Here is a 23,755-nt window from a genome sequence, read left to right as displayed (position 1 = left end):
ATCAAAGTAAGTCTTTGCGGATGGATAAGAGAACGTTTTTGCTATTGTGAAACAATCTTAGTCGCTCGCCATTTTAATCTGCCTAACCACTCCAAAAAACACATGGCTATCTGCGGCCTTTCCCTACATCTAGGTACGACGGAAAGCCGCAAGAATCTGGAACAAAAAATCATCTTTCAAATCGGCACCCTTAAACGAACGCTTTTCATTTAACTAATATATTCCTACTTTTCACGTTGCCATGTTACCACCAATAGCATAGCTCCTACTCTACTATAAAAACTACACGTAACCCATAATCCCTCGATTCGCTCTGACGAAGGGCTAACGCTCGAAACGTCAGCTTTTAGAATCTCTGTACGGTGGTCAATTTACATTATCAACTCCGTTGATAAACCAAATTTTTGTATACTACTTCCCCACCGACGCAGCACCACAGTTTCTTTAGAAACTACCCCTTCAATCTTACCGATAACTGTGTTTGGAAATGAGAGGAAACGATTTCTTTGGCAAACACGGAATATGAAGAAAATGTGAGGCATTTCATTTCATACTACTAATGTGTTCGGTCCACATTAAAAATGTATTCTTCAATAAATAATTCATTGAACGCCTTTTCGTGCTTAACAAGACGCACTCTTCCCACAGCGTGTAACGATCGAGTGGTGGCTGAATTAAGAAAATCTGGCGAAAGCAATAAAGATATGCAGATATTTATTGCGTGTATAACATCAGTGGAAATAGCCAGTTTGTCAGTTAGGATTTCCATAGGGAGCTTAATTACGCAAGAACGACTACTGAGAGAACGTCATCTATCAATTCAAGATAACTTGTAAAAAGACATTCTAATTGTTTCGTTGTTATTCAAGACATTTGTTATCCATAAGGTGTGTGCCATTTTTGCAGGAATAAAATTGGTACGAACGGTGTGAATGTTTGAGGAAATTTGGACTTTTTTAGTCTAATGCTCACGTCCTACATTTCACCTTTTTCTAACACGAGCACAGTGAAAAATTGTATAAAATGTTAAACAAACTAGTAAGGCATCGTTGCTCAAGGCCCGCCCACCTCTCAATATCAAAGCAAGCATGAGGAAAACCAGCTGACGCAAATAAGGGAAACTTGTCGTCAATTAGCATCTTTTGTTCTAACAAAACGTGATCGAGACACTTCCCTTTTTTTTTTAATTATCAGCATTTGGCACGTACTTGATGCACTACAAATTAAAGTAAGAGAAATAGAAAACGAATCAATGATTACATGTTGAAATGCTGATTATACACATCACTCCGACAAACAAGTAAGGATTAACAACTTTTACACCAGAATATCGAGACCCTCCCATTTGTTTTAAGGGATGTCTTTGTCTCGACTACAACGACTTAGAAACTGAATTAAGTGTCATATATATTTAATTCGAACTTTTAGTTTAATCAGTAATGTTAGGAATAAGCAGGTTCTTTCTGCAGTCCCATACATAGAGGTTTGCAATCAGAAGAAGATAGTTGAGTAAGGGGCACAGCGTGTCTGCGAGACGCCAACCACAACATCTTGCAAGGAAAGGCTATTTTTTTTCTTTCATCAGTGCGTTGCAAAACATTATAAAACTATTCCCGAAGTCACTGGAGTAGAGGTAGGTATGGAGCAAATGATATAACGTTTTAGCCTCAGCTCCACAGAAAGTACGGATTTCATTCTTACTGAACCCTGCTCTAAAGAAATTGTTGGTGTAAAAAATAAAATTCAAACTTTGAATATTGAAAATATTTTACATTATTAGCCTTTAGGGCAACGTTAGTATTAGAGATTAAGAGAGTTTGACTAAGGAAACTTGACCGTCATACCACCCAAAATGCTGTTGATAATCTATTGGAAATCTTTAGTTGACGCACTTGCTGACTACCAACTAATAGCCATGCTAATGCATATATAGAGAATGTCTGTTTGTCTTCTATGCACAAATAACCATTCTTTAGAAAAAATGTGTTCTGTGCAAAAAATGCAGTAGAATAGCAGCAGAATTTCACTGCTTTTTTAAAGAGGACTTTCTCGGCTTTTGAAATGGATTTAGGTGACTTCAAAAGTTCACCTAAGAAGCCCATCAGCATACTACCAGGAATCCTGCCTGACACCTGATACCTGATTGACGTGCTGCTAAACCATTTATTGGGTGACCGATTGTGTGAGTTGGAGAGTTGCATGTTATATTACTCATAAAACAATGGCCGTCTCATTTGAAGAATACCAAGTTTTTTTGCACCAAGAATATCTGTAGTTCGTTGTTGAAGAAGTCTTAACTTCTATCGAGGAAATAGAACAATTGAAACTTACATTTTTTTCCCGGCACGTAATAAAAGTGGGAACGTCAAAGTCTCTTCACTTCACACTGTCACCGCAAGACTTTAATCATGAAGAAAAAAAATGAAATCAATGATTACAATTGGTGCAAAATTTAGTTAGTATGCTGGTGGCCGTCGAATGAGTGTCTTTTCGGCACAAAGAGTTAAAAATAATTTTGGCGGATTTTCGCATGAAATAGCGTTTACTCGAAGTTTATTTTGTTTATTTCAAGTCGGTGTGGCTAAAGCTGTTTTCCACAATGAACTACAACATAAATATAACTTATTAGCTTGCCTCAAAGTTAAAACGCTGTTTCATGGGAAGTTCCTATTGAACTTATTGTTTCAGTTTTGACTTGTTTTTGGTGAGTAACAAAAAAATCAAGATTATATCAGTTTTTTTTTTCAAAGTTTTGAGTGGTTCCATTTACCCTGTCACTTCTGTACACTACTCTTGATATTGTCAGCTACATGGTACTTCCAAGAAAGGTGTCATGATTGTTTGTCATAAATTAACTTAACTAATTCTACGTGACAGTGATTGTACTTGTTATGCAACAAAGTTGTTGATAACACGGCGCTTGCTGTGCGTGTAGTGTAAATATTACAGGTATAAATAAATTGAAGCCTTGAAAGAAGTGAAGCACGGGAATTGAGAAAAATTAATTCCCATCCTTCGATTTATTTATACCCTTTTACATTTACATTTTGGATGTATACTACCACTTAAAAATGCGCAACAAAATCGATTCCTAGAGATATTACAGAATGTAAGGTGTGAGATTCTTGGTTTTGCCAAGAGTATGAATTCCTTTGAATAAAAAATGAAACAACACAGTTTTTCGTCGTATCTGCATTTCAGTCTGTCTCTCATATAGCATAACACGGGGGTGGATGGCAAATTAATTTGACTACGGTGGTTTCAGAAATGCCACTCTAGACATATTTCAGATATTTGAAAAACATTTCAATTGAGACTCAAGTACATTTATGATGGACAGTTGTTTGAGTTGAATGGTGTCTTTTACGGCTGGAAAAATTCAGAAGTTTTCGTTCTACCGTCCTGATTAAGGAAAAGTAGTCCAGAGTAGTCCAGAGTTTTTAATTCAGCGCTTCAAGCCAACAGCTATAAATACACCCCAAGACATCTTTGACTTGAATCTCAAACATGTTTGACTACACCTTTGTCAAATCTTTAACCTGAATCTCAGACATGTCTGACCACGCCTATGTCACACCTTTGAACTGAATCTCAAACATCTTTGACAACACTTTTTCCAAGTCTTTGAATTGAAGCTGAGACATCTTTGACGATACCTTTGTGAGGGTAACAAAGGGTTGTCAAATAACACCTTTGGCGCTTGTCAAAGGTTGGGTGTAAAACTGTAGTAAAAACAGCCTTTACCACCTGAGACCCCCTGTAAAGGCAACCGCAAAGATAATATTTGACGCGCGTCAAAGGCATGTAAAGCTGTAACAAACGCGGTCTTTATCGCGCCTTTGACAAGACATTTGACGCTATGTAAATCCAATTTTTCGTCCCGTGTATGCAAAACAGTGCTTTTCAGCGCTAAAATCGCTCAGTAGGTCTCAGTAAAACAGTACTTTTAAGCGCTAAAATCACTGCTAAAATCGCTCAGTAAAACACTCGGGGTAAAACAGTGCTTTTCAGCGGTAAAATCGCTCAGAAACAGTGCTTTTCTTTAGCGCTTAAATTGCTCAATATAACAGTTCCTCTGAGCTCTAAAATTGTTCAATAAAACAGTGCTTTTAAGCGCTAAAGTCACGTAACGTAGTTCCGGTCGTGCAGCCAGCTTTGTCTTTAATTTTAGAGCATGGCAACATACTGGGTTCCAGACCTCCCTGATATTAAAGGCTTTGCTGGCCACCTTTGGCGTTCTGTTTTGATATTTGTAAATGGTTCCTCATCTGCGTGATCCTGCCAGCATATAAAGATGTTAGGTCGAGTTTGTGGCCTTGGTAAATGTTTTTCTAGCCTGAGATCACCAAAATATTGAAATCAGGTTGGAGGGGATTGGAAAAGAGTGAGTTGCCATGGGAACCAATTTCGTTACAGTCGTAGGTGTGTTGCCTTCAAAACTATTAGCTCACCAAGTTTCAATGGTCTCTGTTGCAAATAGACCGAGATAGCTCTATTTATATTCTTGGTGTTCTATTGGGTTGGGTGAATGACGTCATCAGCCTTGTCATTTGCATATTTTACACATTTTTCAAACTTAAATATCTCCGGAACCAATGCAGATATTTCCAAACGGTAAACAGCGTTTTTTATGTTTTATGGTACTCAATGTTTTAAACCAAAAAATTCAAGGGATAAAAATTTGATCATAGTAGCACTCTAAAGAAGCATTCCTGAAAATTATGATTACAGTGAAACAGATTATTCTCCTAGTTAGGCCCTGTTTACAAGGAGGGACGGAAACCCTAGGGTTACCCTAGCCAGAGGGTCACCTTAGCGCTCACACATTTCTTCTTTTTTTTTCATCGATGTGTTTACAAGGCAGCTAGGCTTACCCTGGCGCTAGGGTTACCCTGTTTGAGTGCTAGGGTTACCCTACCCCTGTGCACCACCCCTCATTTCGTAAGTTACATGCAGAAAAATCTTAAGACGAAAGAGGGAAGTGATCCTCACACTTGTTATAGACTCCTGAAAAATTGAGTTGGCTCCAAAGCAGGTCATGGGCTCCTTCTCCTACTGAATTCGAAGTCTGCCCTCTGCAATGCTAATGCCATCCGCCCTACCAACTGAGCTATGAAGCCACTCAGTTTGGGGCAGGTCATTTTGTTGGGCTCATTTGTTCCGGTGAAGGACTCGATGAATGAAATTAATGTGTAATTTGAAGTGCAGGTTATAGAGAAATTTGAAGCTATCAAATAGGTGGTATAGGTGTCTATAACAGACAGTTGCGTAAATCAGTAGCCCATAACGAACAACAGCTCTATATCCCTGTCACGGCTTTTTCACAAACTGCGATTTATTTTTGGGTAGAATTTCCTGCGAATTAAACTCCCACAGCAGCTCGATCACAAGAAACTAACTTGTTGTTCGCTCCTAGTAATGGTCTCCCGTTAATTTGTCCATATAAATGCATGGATCGCTTCTCTCTTTCATCTGAAGCATTTTCTGCTTGTAAGTTAACAAAATGTGGGGTGGTCCACAAGGATAGTCCATGTATGGCGTCCATGAAGGGATCCATGAACTGGGTCCAGAGAGGTGGTCCATAGACCTGAGGTCCATGCTTTGTATCCGGTCTTCGTGACGTTGTTCATTTGCCTTTCTTTATGTATTGAATCCTCTGACCTATTTTGCTTCTTATTAGTTTATGACAGGCAGAATATACTGTTATATTTAGATGCTTTTGTTTTTTTTTTTTAAAAAGAGCCATAGCATTGTAGCCGCCTGCAATTGTACAGATGTCATGAGTCTGCGTGGTTTCCTGGTGAGTTTGATACCTCTTTTTTTAATGATGCGTTTTCCCGTGCAGCTCTCTCTGAGCTCATTTACATTTTCAAGATATGATCTACTTCTTTAGGAAAATTGGACATGGAAGGACAAACTCTAACATTTTCAGTGAAGATGTATATAGCTTGCATTATATATGTGACGCCAGGCCCGGCTTTTTGATATTATTGCCAGATGTGTTGCTTGTTGTCAGGAATATTTATCTTTGTCTAGTGTGACCAGAGACTACTGAAGCTTTGGTTGTAAAGCTATTAGTTTATTTTTAGAGAGTATTTGTTGTCGCAGAGAATGTATTTCCTGCATTGTTTATATCCAGCATTTTATCTTCTGAGCTGGACGTTTCGGGTTTTGACCTCCGTTGCTGGCTATGTGCCCTAGCCATGCTTAGTTAGCACCACACGATTCTCGTACAGATTTATATCTAACACGCGCAAGTCTGTTGATTGTTGGACCTCTCGGCGTATAGTATCTGTCACTTTACATGGCTTTGTTCTGGCAAGAGCATTGATGCGATCCTCCATATGTATCTCATTAGTTGCTGGTTCTCTGTACTATAGCTGCTAGTGAAACCGGTACATGTTGTGAGAATGAAAAGCGTGTATCAACATTGCAGGAATAAAATTGGCATGAACGATGTTGGTTGTTTGGGGAGAAAATTCAAAAATGTTCCGTTATGTTCTCACGTCCTCTTCACAACCTAAAATTTTGTCAATTCACGACGTTGTCAGGTCGAGGACGGCAAAGAAATGTACCAACATGAAAAACGCACGTGTAGGCCGTTCAGTGCTTTTTTGTTGCCTCATTAGAGGTATTGTTTAGTGGCGTTTTCGTAGTCGTCGTCATCCTTGCGTAATCTTCCTTTAAGGGAGCTAGCAGAGGGACTTCGTTTCTTGAAGCAGTAATACCCGCTAAGACGTCAAAAATTGAAATAAGTTGATACTGTAGGTTTCTTGTAACTACTTGGTTAACCCATATATGGGTTGTAAATACTTAAATTATTTTTTTGTGAGACTCTTTATTTTAATATCTGCGAGGGGAAACAAAGTGACGGATGTAAAAATAATTTAAACTAAGTCATTTATTCGGCACTCGCTCCAAATATGGGTACTTTTGTTGCCAAGAAGGTCTATGAACAAGAAGTTAAAGTTGCTCTGTCTTACGAAAGTATGTTGTTGCGAATGTTCTGGAAATGCCCAGTCGCCGGTTTTACGGACTAAGATTTCTGGATTTTTTTAAAAAACCCATAAAATGAGCGAGGCATAATAGAGTACTTTATTAATAATTTATTATTCGTTCCATTATCGGTCACCAGAGCCTTGTGAAATTAGGGAATGTTAAACGTCTTGAGTGCCTCTGTGTTTGCAAGGAGATTGTAAGTATTTGCATCCCAATATGCTTCAACCCAGATTCAATTTTAGTCCTGAGATAACATCTTTAAGCGTTTCAGATTCTTTGATGGAATCAACATGTTGTACCTTCCGAGTGTTCTAATGTCCTTTTAAGTATACATATGATTACGTTCACGAATTTTGAACTGGATGAAGAAAAAGAATCCATATTTTTTTACAGATCTCAGAAGATGTCTTTAAAAAAATAAATTCTCGTGCTTGCGTGATCTAGAAAATGCACAGACTATTAGCTTAAAGTCTTGTGTAAATAGACTGGCTAAAATTTCTTGAGTGCCTCTGAGTTTGTAAGGAGGCATTAAATATTAGATTAAAGTATAGTCGCGAGATAACATCTTAAACCTATCAGATTCTATGATGGAATAAACATGTTGTTCCTCCGGAGTATTCTAATATCATTTTATGTATACATGTGAATACGTTCACGAATTTTGAAATGGATGAAAACAAATAATCCATAATGATTTTACAGATCTGGAAGATGTGTTTGAAAAAAAATTCTCGTGCGTGCGTGATCTAGAATGTGCACAAACTATTAGCTGGATATTATCTTCCAGTGTAAATAGACCCGTTAGAATTTCCACCATCTATTTAAGGAAATTTAATAAAATATATTCTAAATGCATTGGCACAATCGATCGTTGACTGAAAGTTGCAATTTAGGCAACTATTCAAGAGAGTTCTTATCCTGTCCCGAGGGACTAGTGCTTTGTGTATCACAATTCGATGTGTTCTCTAATTGGTCGTGCAGCCATGGGATACGATCGAGTTGCAAAGTGATGACAATACTTGAGGGAAAGTTGTTTGTGCGTACCGTAATTCAGTTTAACCGATCTTTACGATCCATTTTACAAGCAATATTGAAGAAAGACCTACCGATATCTCATTCTAGGTTTATCTTCCACTCGTGCTCGCTAGACTTTGCACCACCAAATTGAGTGATGAGCTGAATTGAGGAAAAAACAATCAATAATGAATTACCTGGAAACAAAATATTGTTTTAGTTATTATTGAGTCACTCTCAAATGCAGCAAAACTTACCGGGTTATGTTACCCATACCAAATATATAGATACCAACGAACCGAAACCATCAGGGCACTGATATATCAGAACTGCTAGTGATTAGAAAAAGATCTAGTTTAAGGGTCTGCATTTTTAATCTCTTGTTAGTTGTCTGGAAAACACTTTACAGCTGTTATCGCAAAAGAAATGAAAACGCTGTCAGTGCTCTTGATTAGTGTTATCATTTGTCAAATTGTCGATGAAACGAAGTCTCAACAATGTCCTGCATTTGGATCTGAGGAGTCCATCTTGGGATGGATGTTGCAAGGCCACATCTATCAAACAATGATGGCCAATATTGGCCTTCATTGCCTTTCGGTCTGCCTCAAGGATCATCGATGTCAAAGCTTCAACTTTGTGATGTCTCTCCATATGTGCGAATTCAGTGATCGCACCAAGGAAGCCAGACCGGAGGATTTTATTCCTGATGCAGACAGATATTACTTCAGAAAATACATAAACAGAGGTAAGTGGACTTTAACAAGCTAGGTTTGTTGCATGGAAAAGACTGCTCAAACAAAGATAAAGAAATAATACTAGTTTCTCAATTTCAGTCCCACTAGGGTCCATCTCTGACCTAGCAGCCGAGTCCTGCAAGGAAATTAAGATGAGTGAAGGAAGATCACCCAATGGCAAATACTGGATGTCTTCAATAAAGCCAGGGATTCCAGTTCTTGCATTTTGCGATATGAAAACTGAAGGTGAGATCTGATAACTTCGCACTTCTGTAATTAATCTTCTTCTCCATGTTCTTCTTTTCATCTCCATTGGCTATATCCTAACGTCAGGATTTATGTAAATCATCATCGTCATCTCCTTCTCGAACCCCATCTTCATTTTCACCTACATCCACATCTTAAAACTCATCCAATTACATCTTTATAGCCCTTATATTTTTATCTGGCTCCATTTCCATCTTCATCTGCATCTCCATTCGTCTCATTTTTTTACTTCCTTTTTCTTCGTTTAACCTCATCCATATTCCTTTTTCGCCTGCAACCCCTTTAGCTGTGTCGTTCTGCACCACTTTCTATTGTTTCACATTTTCTTAGTTCCCTCGAACCAAAACTAAGGGAAGAGAGGGAGGGGGAGTGGTAAGGAGATCGACTACACGCTAATCGCACTTAAAATTGTTCCTTTATGTTGTAGATGTTGATGAATGCACTGCTTCTTCACCGGTGTGTCATGTAAATGCTGTATGCAACAACAATCTTGGTTCCTACCTGTGCACTTGCAAACCCGGTTACGCTGGGGACGGAAAAATTTGCAGAGGTAACTTAAAGACCAACAGATGCGGTTAAAACAAATATAACGGGGTAGCTTTGCTCGAAAATGAACGCGTGATTGAGTTCGATGTGCCAGTAACCTTGTGTCAACAAATAAAGACTTTTTTTTGCATGAAGTTAGGGAAGGATCTCGTCGATACTGCGGCTGTAGTGATGCTCACACCGAATGTACTTATTTAAGTTCTTAGGATCCAAGCGTAGCCTGACCCATTTTTTTTCCGTCTGACGTTTCTTTGACATTCCAAACGATCGAGTTCACCCGATCGGTACGCCCAGTTACGTCTGCGATAATATCGCCTGCGAGCATCTTGTGTAAGTCGGCTTTGTAGAGAAGGTGGATATATACCGGTACTGTACAGGGATGTTGAGCAACTGGCATCGTGTTTTCTATGAGCTGTACGTGGTGTTTACCACCAGGGAACCGGCCAATTTTGTCAAAACAATCTTTCTATTCTTCTAGGCCGATGCACATGGACTTTGATAGGCTTGCAATTTGGGGAGCTGTTTCTTCCTGGGGTGGGGCTTGGGTACTGGAAAACTCCTGGTTGTGTATAGTGATGATTCTGAATTTTTGGGCAATCTGGCAACCAATCATAGATGGGTGACCCGAGGCCTCGATAAGATTGAATTTTGAGTTGTCTTTGAAGGTTACTTTGAGGGTGGTAGAGCCGAAGTTGCTGGTGGAGGTTCCTCCGCAGCCCATTGTAGGACAGCATTGCCGGGCTTGATTTCAACACAAAAGCTAAGTCTCTGCAGAGTATCCATACTTAAAACACAGGTGTCTGCACCTGCATCTACCCTCATTTAGATATTGTGTTTGTCATAAATTTTGACGGTGTCGAGGACTACTGTAATTAGATCGGAGTCGTCATCGCTGGCTTAATCGTGGTCCGTCTTCTCTTCGTTTTTTCTACTGTAAGTGCATGTTCTGGCCTCTGTATCGGGGAAATTTGTTCACTTGTTTCAGTCGTACACTCTCTGGAAATGGCCTGTTTTGCTGCAGTACTGGCAATTGGCATGCAGGACTGGGCACGTATCATGACTACCATGTTTGTTACCTGATCTAAAGCAGCCCTTGTGTTTGAATTTAAACCTCGACTTGTCTGGGGGTTCGAAGTAGAGTAGTGGGCTATCTTTGGGCTCGTCTACTCTTGAACAGTGTGGGCGGTTTGTGTTGTGGAGTGTACCGGGATTCCTCTTGCTTTGCACAGAATGTATAATGGCCTCACTTTCTCCATGTGTGATAACTTGCATTTTTGCTTTCCTCTGTTTTGCATAGGGCGTAACCTTGTTAAAAAGGAAGAAAGTTTCCTTTATAAATAGCATCCTTCCTAACGTTCTCCGATTGCGAGCCTAATACCATTGGTTCTCTGAGCGTTTCTTCCTTAAAAGCTGGGTAAAAGCCGCAATCATCAATAAGGGTGCCAGCTTTAGTTAGGAATTCGTCTAGAGGCATGTCGCCTTGTTTGAGAGTCCCAACTGGCCGGAGGCAAACCAGTTGGTAATTTACAAGTGCAACCGAGAAGTAGAACCAGGGACTTCCAGGATAAATTGTAACGCGTCGTGCCGGGGAACGGTTCTTGAACCCGGAATCAATGAATATCAAGGCAAGCTTCCTAACCACTGGGACACACTGCCTCCACGATAAGGGTGAGGAAGTTCAGACAGTGATAAAACAACATTGGCGGGGATAGGTAAAGTTAACATTTCTGGTCAAAACTGGAAAGAGAGCAATCAACGTCTCCTCTGCTAAATGACATTGTATTTTTGTTGAAGATTTCAACGAATGCAGTTCATCGCATTCATTCTGTCACGTCAATGCAAAATGCCAGAATACCGAACGATCTTATGTGTGTTTATGTGAAGCTGGATACGCACGTTCGTATACACACGTTCGTATTTTGAACGAGTTTAATAGCTCTTTGACGTAACATGTTAAAATAAATGATTGATTGATTGATTGATTGATTGATTGATTGATTGATTGATACACTGAAAAATGGAAAAATCTGTACTGGTAAGAGTGTCTAAATAGCTGTCAGGACCACTTTTGGTCACTTTCCAAAGCCTGTTCCTTGGCTAGAACACTAGATCTAAATCTAGATCTAAATTAAAAGCGTAAATAAATTTACCCAGCAAAATACAAGTCAATAAAAAGAGAATTAGCCTACTTGCATAAAAGTGCAGACCAGGATAAAGCAACATTGGCGGCGATATAAATAGTCAACTTTTCTGGTCAAAACTAGAAAGAGAGCAATCAACTTCTCCTCTGCTAAATGACATCTTATTTTTGTTGAAGATTTTAACGAATGCAGTTCATCGCCTTCACCCTGTCACGTCAACGCAAAATGCCAGAATACCGAAGGATCCTATGTGTGTTTATGTGAAGCTGGATACACTGGAAATGGAACAACCTGTACTGGTAAGAGTGTCTGAATAGTTGTCGGTACCACTTTTTGCCACTTTCCATAGCATGTTCCTTAGCTAGAACACTAGGTCTAAATAAAAGCGTAAATAGAGGTATCCCAGCACAATACAAGTTAATAAAAGGGACTAAACAACAACAAAAGGAAAATTAACATACATGCAAAAAAGTGAAAATGAAAAGAAAAAGTATAAATAGAAAACGCAGAAAGAAAATAAAGTCATAGCACATTAATTCTTCAAGATGGTTAACATTGGTAACACTGAAAAAAGAGGTTAAGCAGTTTATGCTTTAACTTTACCTTTATTTACAAATAAATCATATTTGTACAAACAAGACCATGATGGCCCGCAGTTAGCATTGCTATTCTAGGCGGGCCACTTACACTTCGACATTACTTCTGGCTCTCACAAGTAAACAAAAAGGCACTTTAAAAATTACAAGAATTACAATAAGCAAATGGCATACGCCTACCAGAATTGGTTCTGGGGTAAATTCAGATCGAATGCACAGGCTCTGGTACGCAGACCAGCTGACGAGTAGAGGACGCAAAGTTACCTTGAACATGCACTCAGGCATAGGGGAGCATCAGGGTTATTAACAATACCACATAACAATAAAACAAGCTTTGTTAGTTTAATTGAGGCAGCTCAAACAAGCAGTTTCAACACTTTCACGAGACCTTGTATTAGAAGGATTGATACTACAACGCTTTATCACTTAACAGCAATGTTATGGTACCATGTAAAACATGCAGTTATATTTGTGACGTATCAAGTTACTCTGTCAACAGGAAAGCCTTTGCAAAAACACCCCATATTTTGGCTGTAGTTGGACATGTCTGAAATCGAGCTCGATGACCCCAATATAATTTTTTATTGCACAGAAGTGAACAGCTAGCTATGATGAAACTCTCTACAAAGTTTAAAAACCTCAGTGCAGCGGATTCAGAGCTATCTTAAATTTTCAAATATTTAAGGTGGCTCTGAATCCGCTCCACAGAATTTTTTTAAACTTTGCAGAAAGTTTAATTCTGAAATGCTGATTACATTTCAAAAATTTAAAAAAATGGACGTCACCCAGTTCGTTTTTGAGATATGAGCAGCTAGAGCCAAAATATGGGGTGTTTTTGTAGGGCTCTTCTGTTGCCATGGTAACTTTTTACGTGAGAAAACTGACCGAATCTTTTTCAGCAATAATTGGTGTTTGACATGGTACCATAACATTGCTGTTCAGTGATAAAGGGTTGTAGTGTCAATCCTTCTAATAAGGATGTTTCTTTTAAGTGTTGAAACTGGTTTGAGCCACCTTAAGCCGGTCAAAGACTAGTAACAATTTGAGCTTGACGTATGTGATAACAGATGGTTGCAAGGAGTCGGTGTCAAGGATTATACGAACGGTTCGTGTATCTATTTGAAGTGCGAGTTGTAGATAAAAGGGAGAAGTGTTTCGACTCTACAGGAAAAAATAATTTTACTTATATGCAGAAGAGAATGAAAGAAAAGCATCTTCCTTTGTTCATATTTGATGTTGTATCTATCTGATAGACATCAACGAATGCAAAGCATCTCCTACGCCCTGTCATGCCAAAGCCAAATGCAAAAATAATCAAGGATCTTATTTGTGCTCATGTGAGGCTGGATATACAGGCGATGGAAAAACATGTACTGGTAAGATTGTCATTGTTGATAACATTACTTATGGGCATATTATAATATTATACTACTAAAGTGGGCAAATCGTCATACGTTTCCACTTGCTTTCTCATAGAGTTTTGCCTTAACCCCACAGAAATTCCAAGCTTAAGGTTGTGAATAGTTCGAGAGCCACTCCTTCCAATTCATAATGTTTATTCTCAACACCATCCCGGGTCTACATTTACAACTGTCAGAGCATTGCAAGCTGGACTGATATCGGCTGCCAGCGGTGCACAGATATGCTAATGTCCGGTCTCACCCACAGATTGATTACTTGTAAAAGCGCAATGGCATATGTGAATAGGAAATGCGCTATACAAATTCATTACTATTACCATTGAACAAGCAGATTAAACATGCTGAACGTACTCCCTTTTTTGACTTTATTTGTTATCTTCATTTTGGTTTCATTTTGGTGTCTTTTTGCATTTCAACAGATTTATGTTATTTAATTTTATACGTACGTTTTGCCATTGCGTGCAGAATATTCAATATCTCGCGCTTTCCAATAATGTAAACATTAATTTAAGACCTGTTTCAATTGTAAGTTGTAAAAGGGACTAAACAACAACAAAAAGAAAATTAGCATATTTGCAAAAAAGTTCGGACCAGGATAAAGGAGCATTGGCGTCGATATGTAAAGTTAACATTTCTGGTCAAAACTGGAAAGAGAGCAATCAACGTCTCTTCAGCTAAATGACATCTTATTTTTGTTGAAGATTTTAAAGAATGCAGTTCATCGCCTTCACCCTGTCACGTCAACGCAAAATGCCAGAATACCGAAGGATCTTATTTGTGTTTATGTGAAGCTGGATACACTGGAAATGGAACAACCTGTACTGGTAAGAGTGTCTGAATAGTTGTCGGTACCACTTTTTGCCACCTTCCATAGCATGTTCCTTAGCTAGAACACTAGGTCTAAATAAAAGCGTAAATAGAGGTATCCCAGCACAATACAAGTTAATAAAAGGGACTAAACAACAACAAAAGGAAAATTAACATACATGCAATAAAGTGAAAATGCAAAGAAAAAGTATAAATAGAAAACGCAAAAAGAAAATAAAGTCATAGCACATTAATTCTTCAAGGTGGTTAACATTGGTAACACTGAAAAAAGAGGTTAAGCAGTTTATGCTTTAACTTTACCTTTATTTACAAATAAATCATATTTGTACAAACAAGACCATGATGGCCCGCAGGTGGCATTGCTATTCTAGGCGGGCCACTTACACTTTCACATTATTTCTGGCTCTCACAAGTAAACAAAAAGGCACTTTAAAATTTACAAGAATTACAATAAGCAAATGGCATGCGCCTACCAGAATTGGTTCTGGGGTAAATTCAGATCGAATGCACAGACTTTGGTACGCAGACCAGCTGACGAGTAGAGGACGCAAAGTTACCTTGAACATGCACTAAGGCATAAGGGAGCTTCAGGGTTATTAACAATACCACATAATATTAAAACAAGCTTTCTTAGTTTAATTAAGGCAGCTCAAACAAGCAGTTTCAACACTTTCACGAGACCTTGTATTAGAAGGATTGATACTACAATGCTTTATCACTTAACAGCAATGTTATGGTACCATGTAAAACATGCAGTTATATTTGTGACGTATCAAGTTACTCCGTCAACAGGAAAGCCTTTGCAAAAACACCCCATATTTTGGCTGTAGTTGGACATGTCTGAAATCGAGCTCGATGACCCCAATTTTTTATTGCACACAAGTGAACAGATAGCTATGATGAAACTCTCTACAAAGTTTAAAAACCTCTGTGCAGCGGATTCAGAGCTATCTTAATTTTTCAAATATTTAAGGTGGCTCTGAATCCGCTCCACAGAATTTTTTTAAACTTTGCAGACAGTTTAATTCTGGCATGCTGATTACATTTCAAAAATTTAAAAAAATGGACGTCACCCAGTTCGTTTTTGAGATATGAGCAGCTAAAGCCAAAATATGGGGTGTTTTTGTAGGGCTCTTCTGTTGCCATGGTAACTTTTTACGTGAGAAAACTAACCGAATCTTTTTCAGCAATAATTGGTGTTTGACATGGTACCATAACATTGCTGTTCAGTGATAAAGGGTTGTAGTGTCAATCCTTCTAATAAGGATGTTTCTTTTAAGTGTTGAAACTGGTTTGAGCCACCTTAAGCCGGTCAAAGACTAGTAACAATTTGAGCTTGACATATGTGATAACAGATGGTTGCAAGGAGTCGGTGTCAAGGATTATACGAACGGTTCGTGTATCTATTTGAAGTGCGAGTTGTAGATAAAAGGGAGAAGTGTTTCGACTCTACAGGAAAAAATAATTTTACTTATATGCAGAAGAGGATGAAAGAAAAGCATCTTCCTTTGTTCATATTTGATGTTGTATCTATCTGATAGACATCGACGAATGCAATGCGTCTCCCTCACCCTGTCATGCAAAAGCCAAATGCAAAAATAATCAAGGATCTTATTTGTGCTCATGTGAGGCTGGATATACAGGCGATGGAAAAACATGTACTGGTAAGATTGTCATTGTTGATAACATTACTTATGGGCATATTATAATATTATACTACTAAAGTGGGCAAATCGTCATACGTTTCCACTTGCTTTCTCATAGAGTCTTGCCTTAACCCCACAGAAATTCCAAGCTTAAGGTTGTGAATAGTTCGAGAGCCACTCCTTCCAATTCATAATGTTTATTCTCATCACCATCCTGGGTCTACATTTACAACTGTCAGAGCATTGCAAGCTGGACTGATATCGGCTGCCAGCGGTGCACAGATATGCTAATGTCCGGTCTCACCCACAGATTGATTACTTGTAAAAGCGCAATGGCATATGTGAATAGGAAATGCGCTATACAAATTCATTACTATTACCATTGAACAAGCAGATTAAACATGCTGAACGTACTCCCTTTTTTGACTTTATTTGTTATCTTCATTTTGGTTTCATTTTGGTGTCTTTTTGCATTTCAACAGATTTATGTTATTTAATTTTATACGTACGTTTTGCCATTGCGTGCAGAATATTCAATATCTCGCGCTTTCCAATAATGTAAACATTAATTTAAGACCTGTTTCAATTGTAAGTTGTAAAAGGGACTAAACAACAACAAAAAGAAACTTAGCATGCTTGCAAAAAAGTTCAGACCAGGATAAAGGAGCATTGGCGTCGATATGTAAAGTTAACATTTCTTGTCAAAACTGGAAAGAGAGCAATCAACGTGTCCTATACTAAATGACATCTTATTTTTGTTGAAGATTTTAACGAATGCAGTTCATCGCCTTCACCCTGTCACGTCAACGCAAAATGCCAGAATACCGAAGGATCCTATGTGTGTTTATGTGAAGCTGGATACTCAGGCAACGGGAAAATATGTACTGGTAAGAGTGTCTAAATAGCTGACAGGACCACTTTTGGCCAGTTTCCAAAGAAAAATCGTGTTCCTTAGATAGGACACTAGGTCTGTGTCTCATTCTCTCCGCGTTTGAGCATAATAATTGAAGTGGACTGTTTTAAAGGGAACGTATGAGCAAAATTAATTTATGAATGAAACATATTTATTATATATTTGAAGTGCGGACGATATAGATAAAATAGAGAAGTGTTTCTTCAAAGTTATCTGGACAATTTAAGAACTGGTCTCTTATAGATCATATAGACATCCGCAAAATTCAGGTGGCTTTAACGGGATTCGAATTCATAAGCTCTTTTGATACCGGTGCAATCCTCTACCAACTAAACTGTGAGGCCACTGAGTTGGGAACAGGTCAATTTGTTGGGCTCATATCCTCTAGCGAAAGAACCCGATGAATGAAATAAATGAATATATTTGAAGTGAGGGTAATCGATGAAAAGGAGAAGTAGTCCTGATACTTATCTGGAAATTTAGGCAATAAGTCCTTTCATAGGAGCACATGAGACCAACAAATTCGGACCTGCTCCCAAATGACTGGATTCTTAGCTCAGTTGCTAGAGCCTTGCATCGGCATCCCAGAGATCAAGGTTTCAAACCCCGTTGAAACCACCTAACTTTTTCAGGAGTCCATAAGAGACAATTGCTGAAATTGTGTAGATGAATGTACTTTCATCGATAACATTTATGTAGCAAAAAAAGGAAGAGATTGAAGAAGGATAAAATGGGTGTAAAAACCTTGTCGGGCATAACTGCAAATCGACTAGGTGGCTGAAGACGAAAGGTTTCCTAACACTCGCAGAATAAAGTGCCGTGCATCTTTTCTGCATATTTAAAATATTTTAAAAAGAATTTGTGAAACAAATGACGAAATCAAGGAAAGAAAAGCTAACGATTTCGTCATAGATGACCAACGACTCTATAAGAAATGCGAATGTAGGCTTTATTCATATTCTGGTGATGGTGCTGGAAGGAGCACGCAAGGCCTGGAAGCAAAGTTTATTCCCTGCATGTGCCTCCATCTAATGGTCGATCCAGTCCAACAGTGACGATACTAGTCATGATGTATAGCACCACTGTTCTACACTTTTGGATGCAAGGTAGTTGATTTGCTAACTGTTACAATAAGGTATCTTTTTTTTATTTATTTATGAAATATCTATGGATTGATCAGAAACTAAAGTATTCCAGTCAGGTGCTAGAGTTCTATAAATTCTCTTTGTTCCCAAGTTATAAACCAATTTTGTTTAATAATTTAATACCATCGCTTGGCTCGCGTGGATAGAATAGAATTGAGGTTAGCATGTGTTTTAGCATATACCATTCAGCTGCTCGGAGGCGAATAATGCCAGCTTCCTCCCTCAGATCTAGCCAATCAGTAAAGGTAAAAAGCACCAACTGTGTGGTGTATGATGTATAAAGGCAAATATGATGTTTAGCATTCTTCATGCAAGTTAACAATCTTCCTTCGGGTTTTCTAAAGAGCGGATATTAAACAAAAAAATAGTGATATAACCTACCCGCACAAAGCGGTTTTCAATTGAGTGTCGTAGTACGAATACCAAAGTAATTCCTTCGACCAATGACAGCAGGTGCAATAAAACAATCAAAATTCATAGCAATTCCATGAAACTTGCTCAAAGCGCGGGAAAAATCGCGCGTGCGAGTGGATATTACTCGCAAAATAGTCAAATAATCTACCCGCATAAATTGCATTTAGAGAAAGACTAATTAAAAGCGAAAAAGCTTGCATGAATTGAGCACGAGTACAATTACTGTGTCTAACGATTTCGTGGACAGCGACTTATTGCCAATTGAATGTAAAATGATATTTCGCTCATTATAATTTGTTACATGTGTTCCCAGATATCGATGAGTGTTCAACACGAAAACACAACTGCAGCCATGTCGCTGTGTGCAACAACACCATCGGTTCATATAATTGCACTTGTTGGGAGGGAGATGTCGGAGACGGACAAAGCTGACATTTGTGCGAATATGTGGTGTATAAAAACAAGCAACAATGTTTACCCTTCTTGATGCAAGTTGACGTTTTTCTTTCAGGTTTCTAAACAGTGGATATTACACGAAAAATACTGACATAATTTACTCTCAAAGAGCGGTTTTCATTCGGCAGTCCTAAAGCACATACGAAAGTAATTGCTTCGACTGATGACACCAGTTGCAAACAGCGCAATGAAACAATCCAGATTCGTAGCAATTCCATGTAACTTGCTCAAAGCGTGTAAAAAATAGCGCTTGAGAGTGGATATTACACGAGAAATGCCGATATAATCTACCCGCTTAAATTGCGTTTAGAGAAAGACTAATTAAAAGTGGAAAAGCTTGGACACCTGGACAAAATACTGTGCCTAATGGTTTCGTGGACACTGACTTATTGCCATTTGAAAGTAATAGATATTTTACTAATTATAATTTGTTGGATGTGATCTCAGATATCGATGAGTGTTCAACAGGGAAACATAACTGCAGCCATGTCGCCGTGTGCAACAACACCAATGGTTCATATGACTGCACTTGTAATGAGGGATACGTTGGAGACGGACGAAACTGCTCAGGCAAGAATATATACCATTCGGCTGCTGGGTGACGAATAAAACTTCCTCATTACTTCAGAGCTAACCAATTAGAACACATAGAAAGCACCGATTGTGCGAATGTGTGTTGTTTATAAACAAACTAATGTTTACCATTCTTGATGCAAGATGACGTTTTTCTTTCAGTGGATATTACACAAAAAATACTGATATAGTTTACCGTCATAGAGCAATTTTCAATTGACTGTCGTAAGACAAATACCAAAGTAATTCCTTGGACCAATCACAGCAGTTGCAAACAGGGCAATGACACAATCCAAATTCGTAGCAATTCCACATAACTTGTTCAAAGTGCGGGAAAAATCGCGCCTGAGATTGGATATTACACGACAAATGCTGATATAATCTACCCGCAAAAAATGGGGTTTAGAGAAAGACTAATTAAGAGTGGGAAAACTTGGACACCTGGATAAAAAACGGTGCCCAACGATTTCGTAGAAAATGACTTAATTATTGCCATTTGAAAGTAATAGATATTTTACAAATTATAATGTGTTGGATGAGATCTCGGATATCGATGAGTGTTCAACAGGGAAACATAACAGTTACTGCAGCCATGTCGCTGTGTGCAACAACACCATTGGTTCATATAACTGCACTTGTAAGCTTAAAAGGAAGCATATGTTGTAGACGGACGAAACTGCTCGACCTCAGGCAAGATTTCATTTGTAATGATTTTCATTCTTTAAAGTTACAAGAAAAGGCACTTTTTTATATTTTCCATGCAATAACTTAGAAGTAAGAAAAAGCCTTCAGAACTGAGTAAGAAGACACTCATTTCGTAGATGCATTTAATGATAGTTAAAAGGTGCGGGGGACTCCTTTTTACGATAACTAAGTTGCAGGTGACGATGAGGATGATGTTGTTGTTAAGTTACCGCCATAGACGAATTACAATTCGACCTTTTGGAGCCTTTACTCAACATTCCTATGATACCGTTGTGTCATCATTAACATTATGACAATTTTGTTTGCTCGCATTCCATTCTTAGGTTGTCCTAAAGACTGGGTGGCAAATGACAAATATTGCTATAAGCTGGCGAGTGATCCTCCTGATCGATTCTATCGAATGAAATATGCTCAAAGAAAATGCAAGGAAATGAGAGGAGACCTGCCAATAATTAAATCGGAGCAGGAAAACACCTTTATTGCTGGCCTGATGCGGAGCACCTTGACACGAAGGGTTTGGCTTGGTATAAAGCGAGACAGCAAAGGCACGTTGCTTTGGTTAGACGGTATATCAGCAGAGAACCCAAATAGCAAACGTTATAACGGATGGGCCAACGGTGAACCGAATGGCGATAATTGTGCTTACATGGATGTTTCCCTGCCTAATGTTCCAAAGTGGTATGATGGCCTGTGCGATTACCGTTTTCCCTATAAACCACCTTTTCTCCTTTGTCAAAAATCGCGTTTATAAGACTGGCGATTAATTTAAGGTGCATTATTGCCCAGCTGAGGTAATCGAATGTCTCTTTATCGTCCTGGGTAATGTATTGAATGTATTATGCATAAATCATAAAGTAAAGCTGTACGTTTTAGACATTATAAAAGACAGTTTGTAAAAGGGAGTTTTTAAGCATACCCTTCCGGTAAATTTGACATGTCGTGTTGTCTTCTGTAATTAAGCCCAGGAAAACAATTTAGGAGGAATTGTAATAATAGGTAATAATAGCAGAAACCATAATAAAAGAGAAATTGCAAGGATGTGGAACTTAAGAACCTTTCATATGCGGGTGATACCGACTGTTGTGAGGAGCATCGCAAATTTTAAACGAACTTGGCAAAGTTGCTGGAAAAGTTGGACATCAAAAGCAGTACTCCATTACTCTAAAATATCGCCCTATATAAAAGAAATACGCCGATATACGCCGCTTTCGAGTGATTTGATTACGACCAAGGATAAAGATTGGCTATTGAATAATATGTTTAGCGGATATGAGAATGCGAGTGGGGAAAAATAGTGCTTTATTCATTGGGGTGGTTAATATCTCAAGTTCTATCTCAGGAGGAAAGAGAGGCTTAAAAAGAATGAACTAGCAAATTTTAAGTTAGTAGATATTCTGTGAATAGGCTTTACTACTATAATAACGAGAATGCAATGTTTTGGTAGTCAATCAACAAGAGAATTATGATGCGTTACGTCATAAGGGATACGGTCTATTGTTTAAGTTGTTGTTGTTATTGTTGTTGTTGTTTTGTGTGTGTGTGTGTGTTCTATGTTTGGGTTGATTTGGTATCTTGAAGCCAAATTGTATCCTATCCAGGGCCGTAGCCAGTATGAGGCTGAGCGTCGTCTTTAACATGTACTCATAATGAACACCTTAAATACCTACAAAGAGAATTCAATCATGATAAAAGTGTCGTCATGGTAACTAACAGGATTAGCCAATAAAATGCGAGCTTCCCCTTCCCTGAAGGATACATTTGTGCTGAATTACATTATCATGATTTGTTGTTCATAACTTTTAAGTCTAGTTCATATGACACAACATGGGTGTTTTAGGGGTTGACGACCACTCTTTTGCCATTTTGAAAATAAAGAAAAAATGTTTTTAATCTGGGCATTTCATCAGTATCGATATTATAAACAGAACATTACATGGTCGCTTGGGTGTACGAATTTCATCTTCTCGTAGTGATAGTATCTCGTTCGCTGGGCTCACTAGTACTCACGGTGTGCACGAGAAATACTATCAGCGCTCGAAGATAAAGTTCGTATCCCCGCGCGACCATATATTTTCATATATATGTAATGTCATCTCCTGACAACAAGTTCCTTATAACTGTGATTAATATTAGCTACTCACTATAACTGACATTTTCGAGTGGAATGCGGGTTTGGTTGCAATATGTTTGCTAAAAAAAATCTTGTTCGAACCAAGCGCAAAAGTAATGAGCTATGTCAATTTTATTGCAGTTGTCACTGTGAGCCCGAAATATTTGCCTGCCAAACTATGACCTCCATTTCCCCCGCAGTCTTTGTCATGCTTGTTGAGATGATCCTGTGTTGAGTAGCTTTGAGAACATCTGTCCCAATATAATGCATGAGGACATTATATAATTATGTTGTGCTAAAGGCGGCCCATGCTTCTTCTGAAACAACAGTCAGTGGTATTTACCCTCTTTTGTTGAGAGCATCAGATTGGTTCTTTTCACTTATTCGCATAGAAATTACTCGGTTGTTTACAATTCCAAATACATTTCTTTCACTGTTGATTTGTTTTTCGATTTTACTAATCTCTCTAATCTTAAAAGGTGATAGGAACGCCATTACTTCATTTCTTATGCATCATTTTGTGAGTAACTGCTTGTTCTGTCTGGATGATATCGAAGTGTGATTAAAAAATGTGCGCTCGTACTTCGCAGCGCATGCAATGATTGATGATGACTTAGGATTTAGAATGAATTAATCATCCCTTGACACCCAATGGCAGTTTCCTTCCACAACTTTCAAATGCGCTGACTAACTGACTATTTCTATAGGTGGTTTGAAGTTAATTCATCGCCACCATATTGGTGTATGAAAACAAAAGAGCCCCAAGATGGATCTTTGTCACTCGAAGTCCATGCTGATGAGTTTGGAAGCGAGTTCAGGGGGCGCAAAACAAACGTTTTGAGTCCCTCGGCACTCAAAATGGTCGCCATGTGAAAAATGCCCATAGGGCGCAGGTCTTTACAACGCCTACTTTCACTGGATCCTTTAGTACGCAGCTCTATTTTTTTTAGGGCTAGGATTCATCATTGATTGGTTGTTCGTTTTGGTCCATTGGTTTTTGAGCCAATCCTAGAGGACGTTGTGATAGCTGCGTACTGCTGTCAAACCATTTCTCATTTACCCCTTTTGTTCGTCCACCAACAATTATACGTTACATCATTGTCAGTTACCTGTCTCTAGTTATTGGTTGTAAACCATATATTAGCTCGCTAGAGTTTTGTGAAAGACAGGTCATCTTGGTGCTTGTATTGGCCTTCGTTTTTCTCTGTTTGGTTCTTCAGGATTTTAGTCACAAATCTCCTCAAGCA

At 38.5% G+C, this 23,755-nt stretch overlaps 1 protein-coding gene across 1 annotated transcript; it reads left to right on the top strand.

The window, feature by feature from the left end:
- Window positions 1–1,539: 1,539 nt before the first annotated feature.
- LOC138004101 (fibrillin-1-like) lies at window positions 1,540–22,249 on the top strand. The gene is made up of 13 exons (XM_068850512.1): window positions 1,540–1,633; window positions 5,741–5,800; window positions 7,136–7,195; window positions 8,401–8,758; window positions 8,847–8,993; window positions 9,442–9,564; window positions 11,878–12,000; window positions 13,551–13,673; window positions 14,420–14,542; window positions 16,088–16,210; window positions 16,957–17,079; window positions 19,568–19,690; window positions 20,722–22,249. Exons 2-13 carry the CDS (start codon window positions 5,780–5,782, stop codon window positions 21,147–21,149), a joined length of 1,875 nt encoding a protein of 624 aa, XP_068706613.1. The 5' UTR covers window positions 1,540–1,633; window positions 5,741–5,779; the 3' UTR covers window positions 21,150–22,249.
- The last annotated feature ends 1,506 nt before the right edge of the window (window positions 22,250–23,755 follow it).

This window comes from Montipora foliosa, chromosome 5 (genome assembly GCF_036669935.1).
Source record: "Montipora foliosa isolate CH-2021 chromosome 5, ASM3666993v2, whole genome shotgun sequence".
Taxonomy (NCBI): domain Eukaryota; kingdom Metazoa; phylum Cnidaria; class Anthozoa; order Scleractinia; family Acroporidae; genus Montipora; species Montipora foliosa.
Note: the sequence above shows the minus strand (reverse complement) of the source record. Positions and strands in the feature narration are given on the sequence as shown.

Bases quoted from the DNA above. Each gene is read 5' to 3' on its own strand.
- LOC138004101 (XM_068850512.1), top strand. From the start codon at position 5,780: ATGAGTCTGCGTGGTTTCCTG. The intron at 9,565-11,877 runs GTAACTTAAAGA...TTTTTGTTGAAG, and splicing joins GGACGGAAAAATTTGCAGAG to ATTTTAACGAATGCAGTTCA. The intron at 19,691-20,721 runs GCAAGAATATAT...TTCCATTCTTAG, and splicing joins AGACGGACGAAACTGCTCAG to GTTGTCCTAAAGACTGGGTG.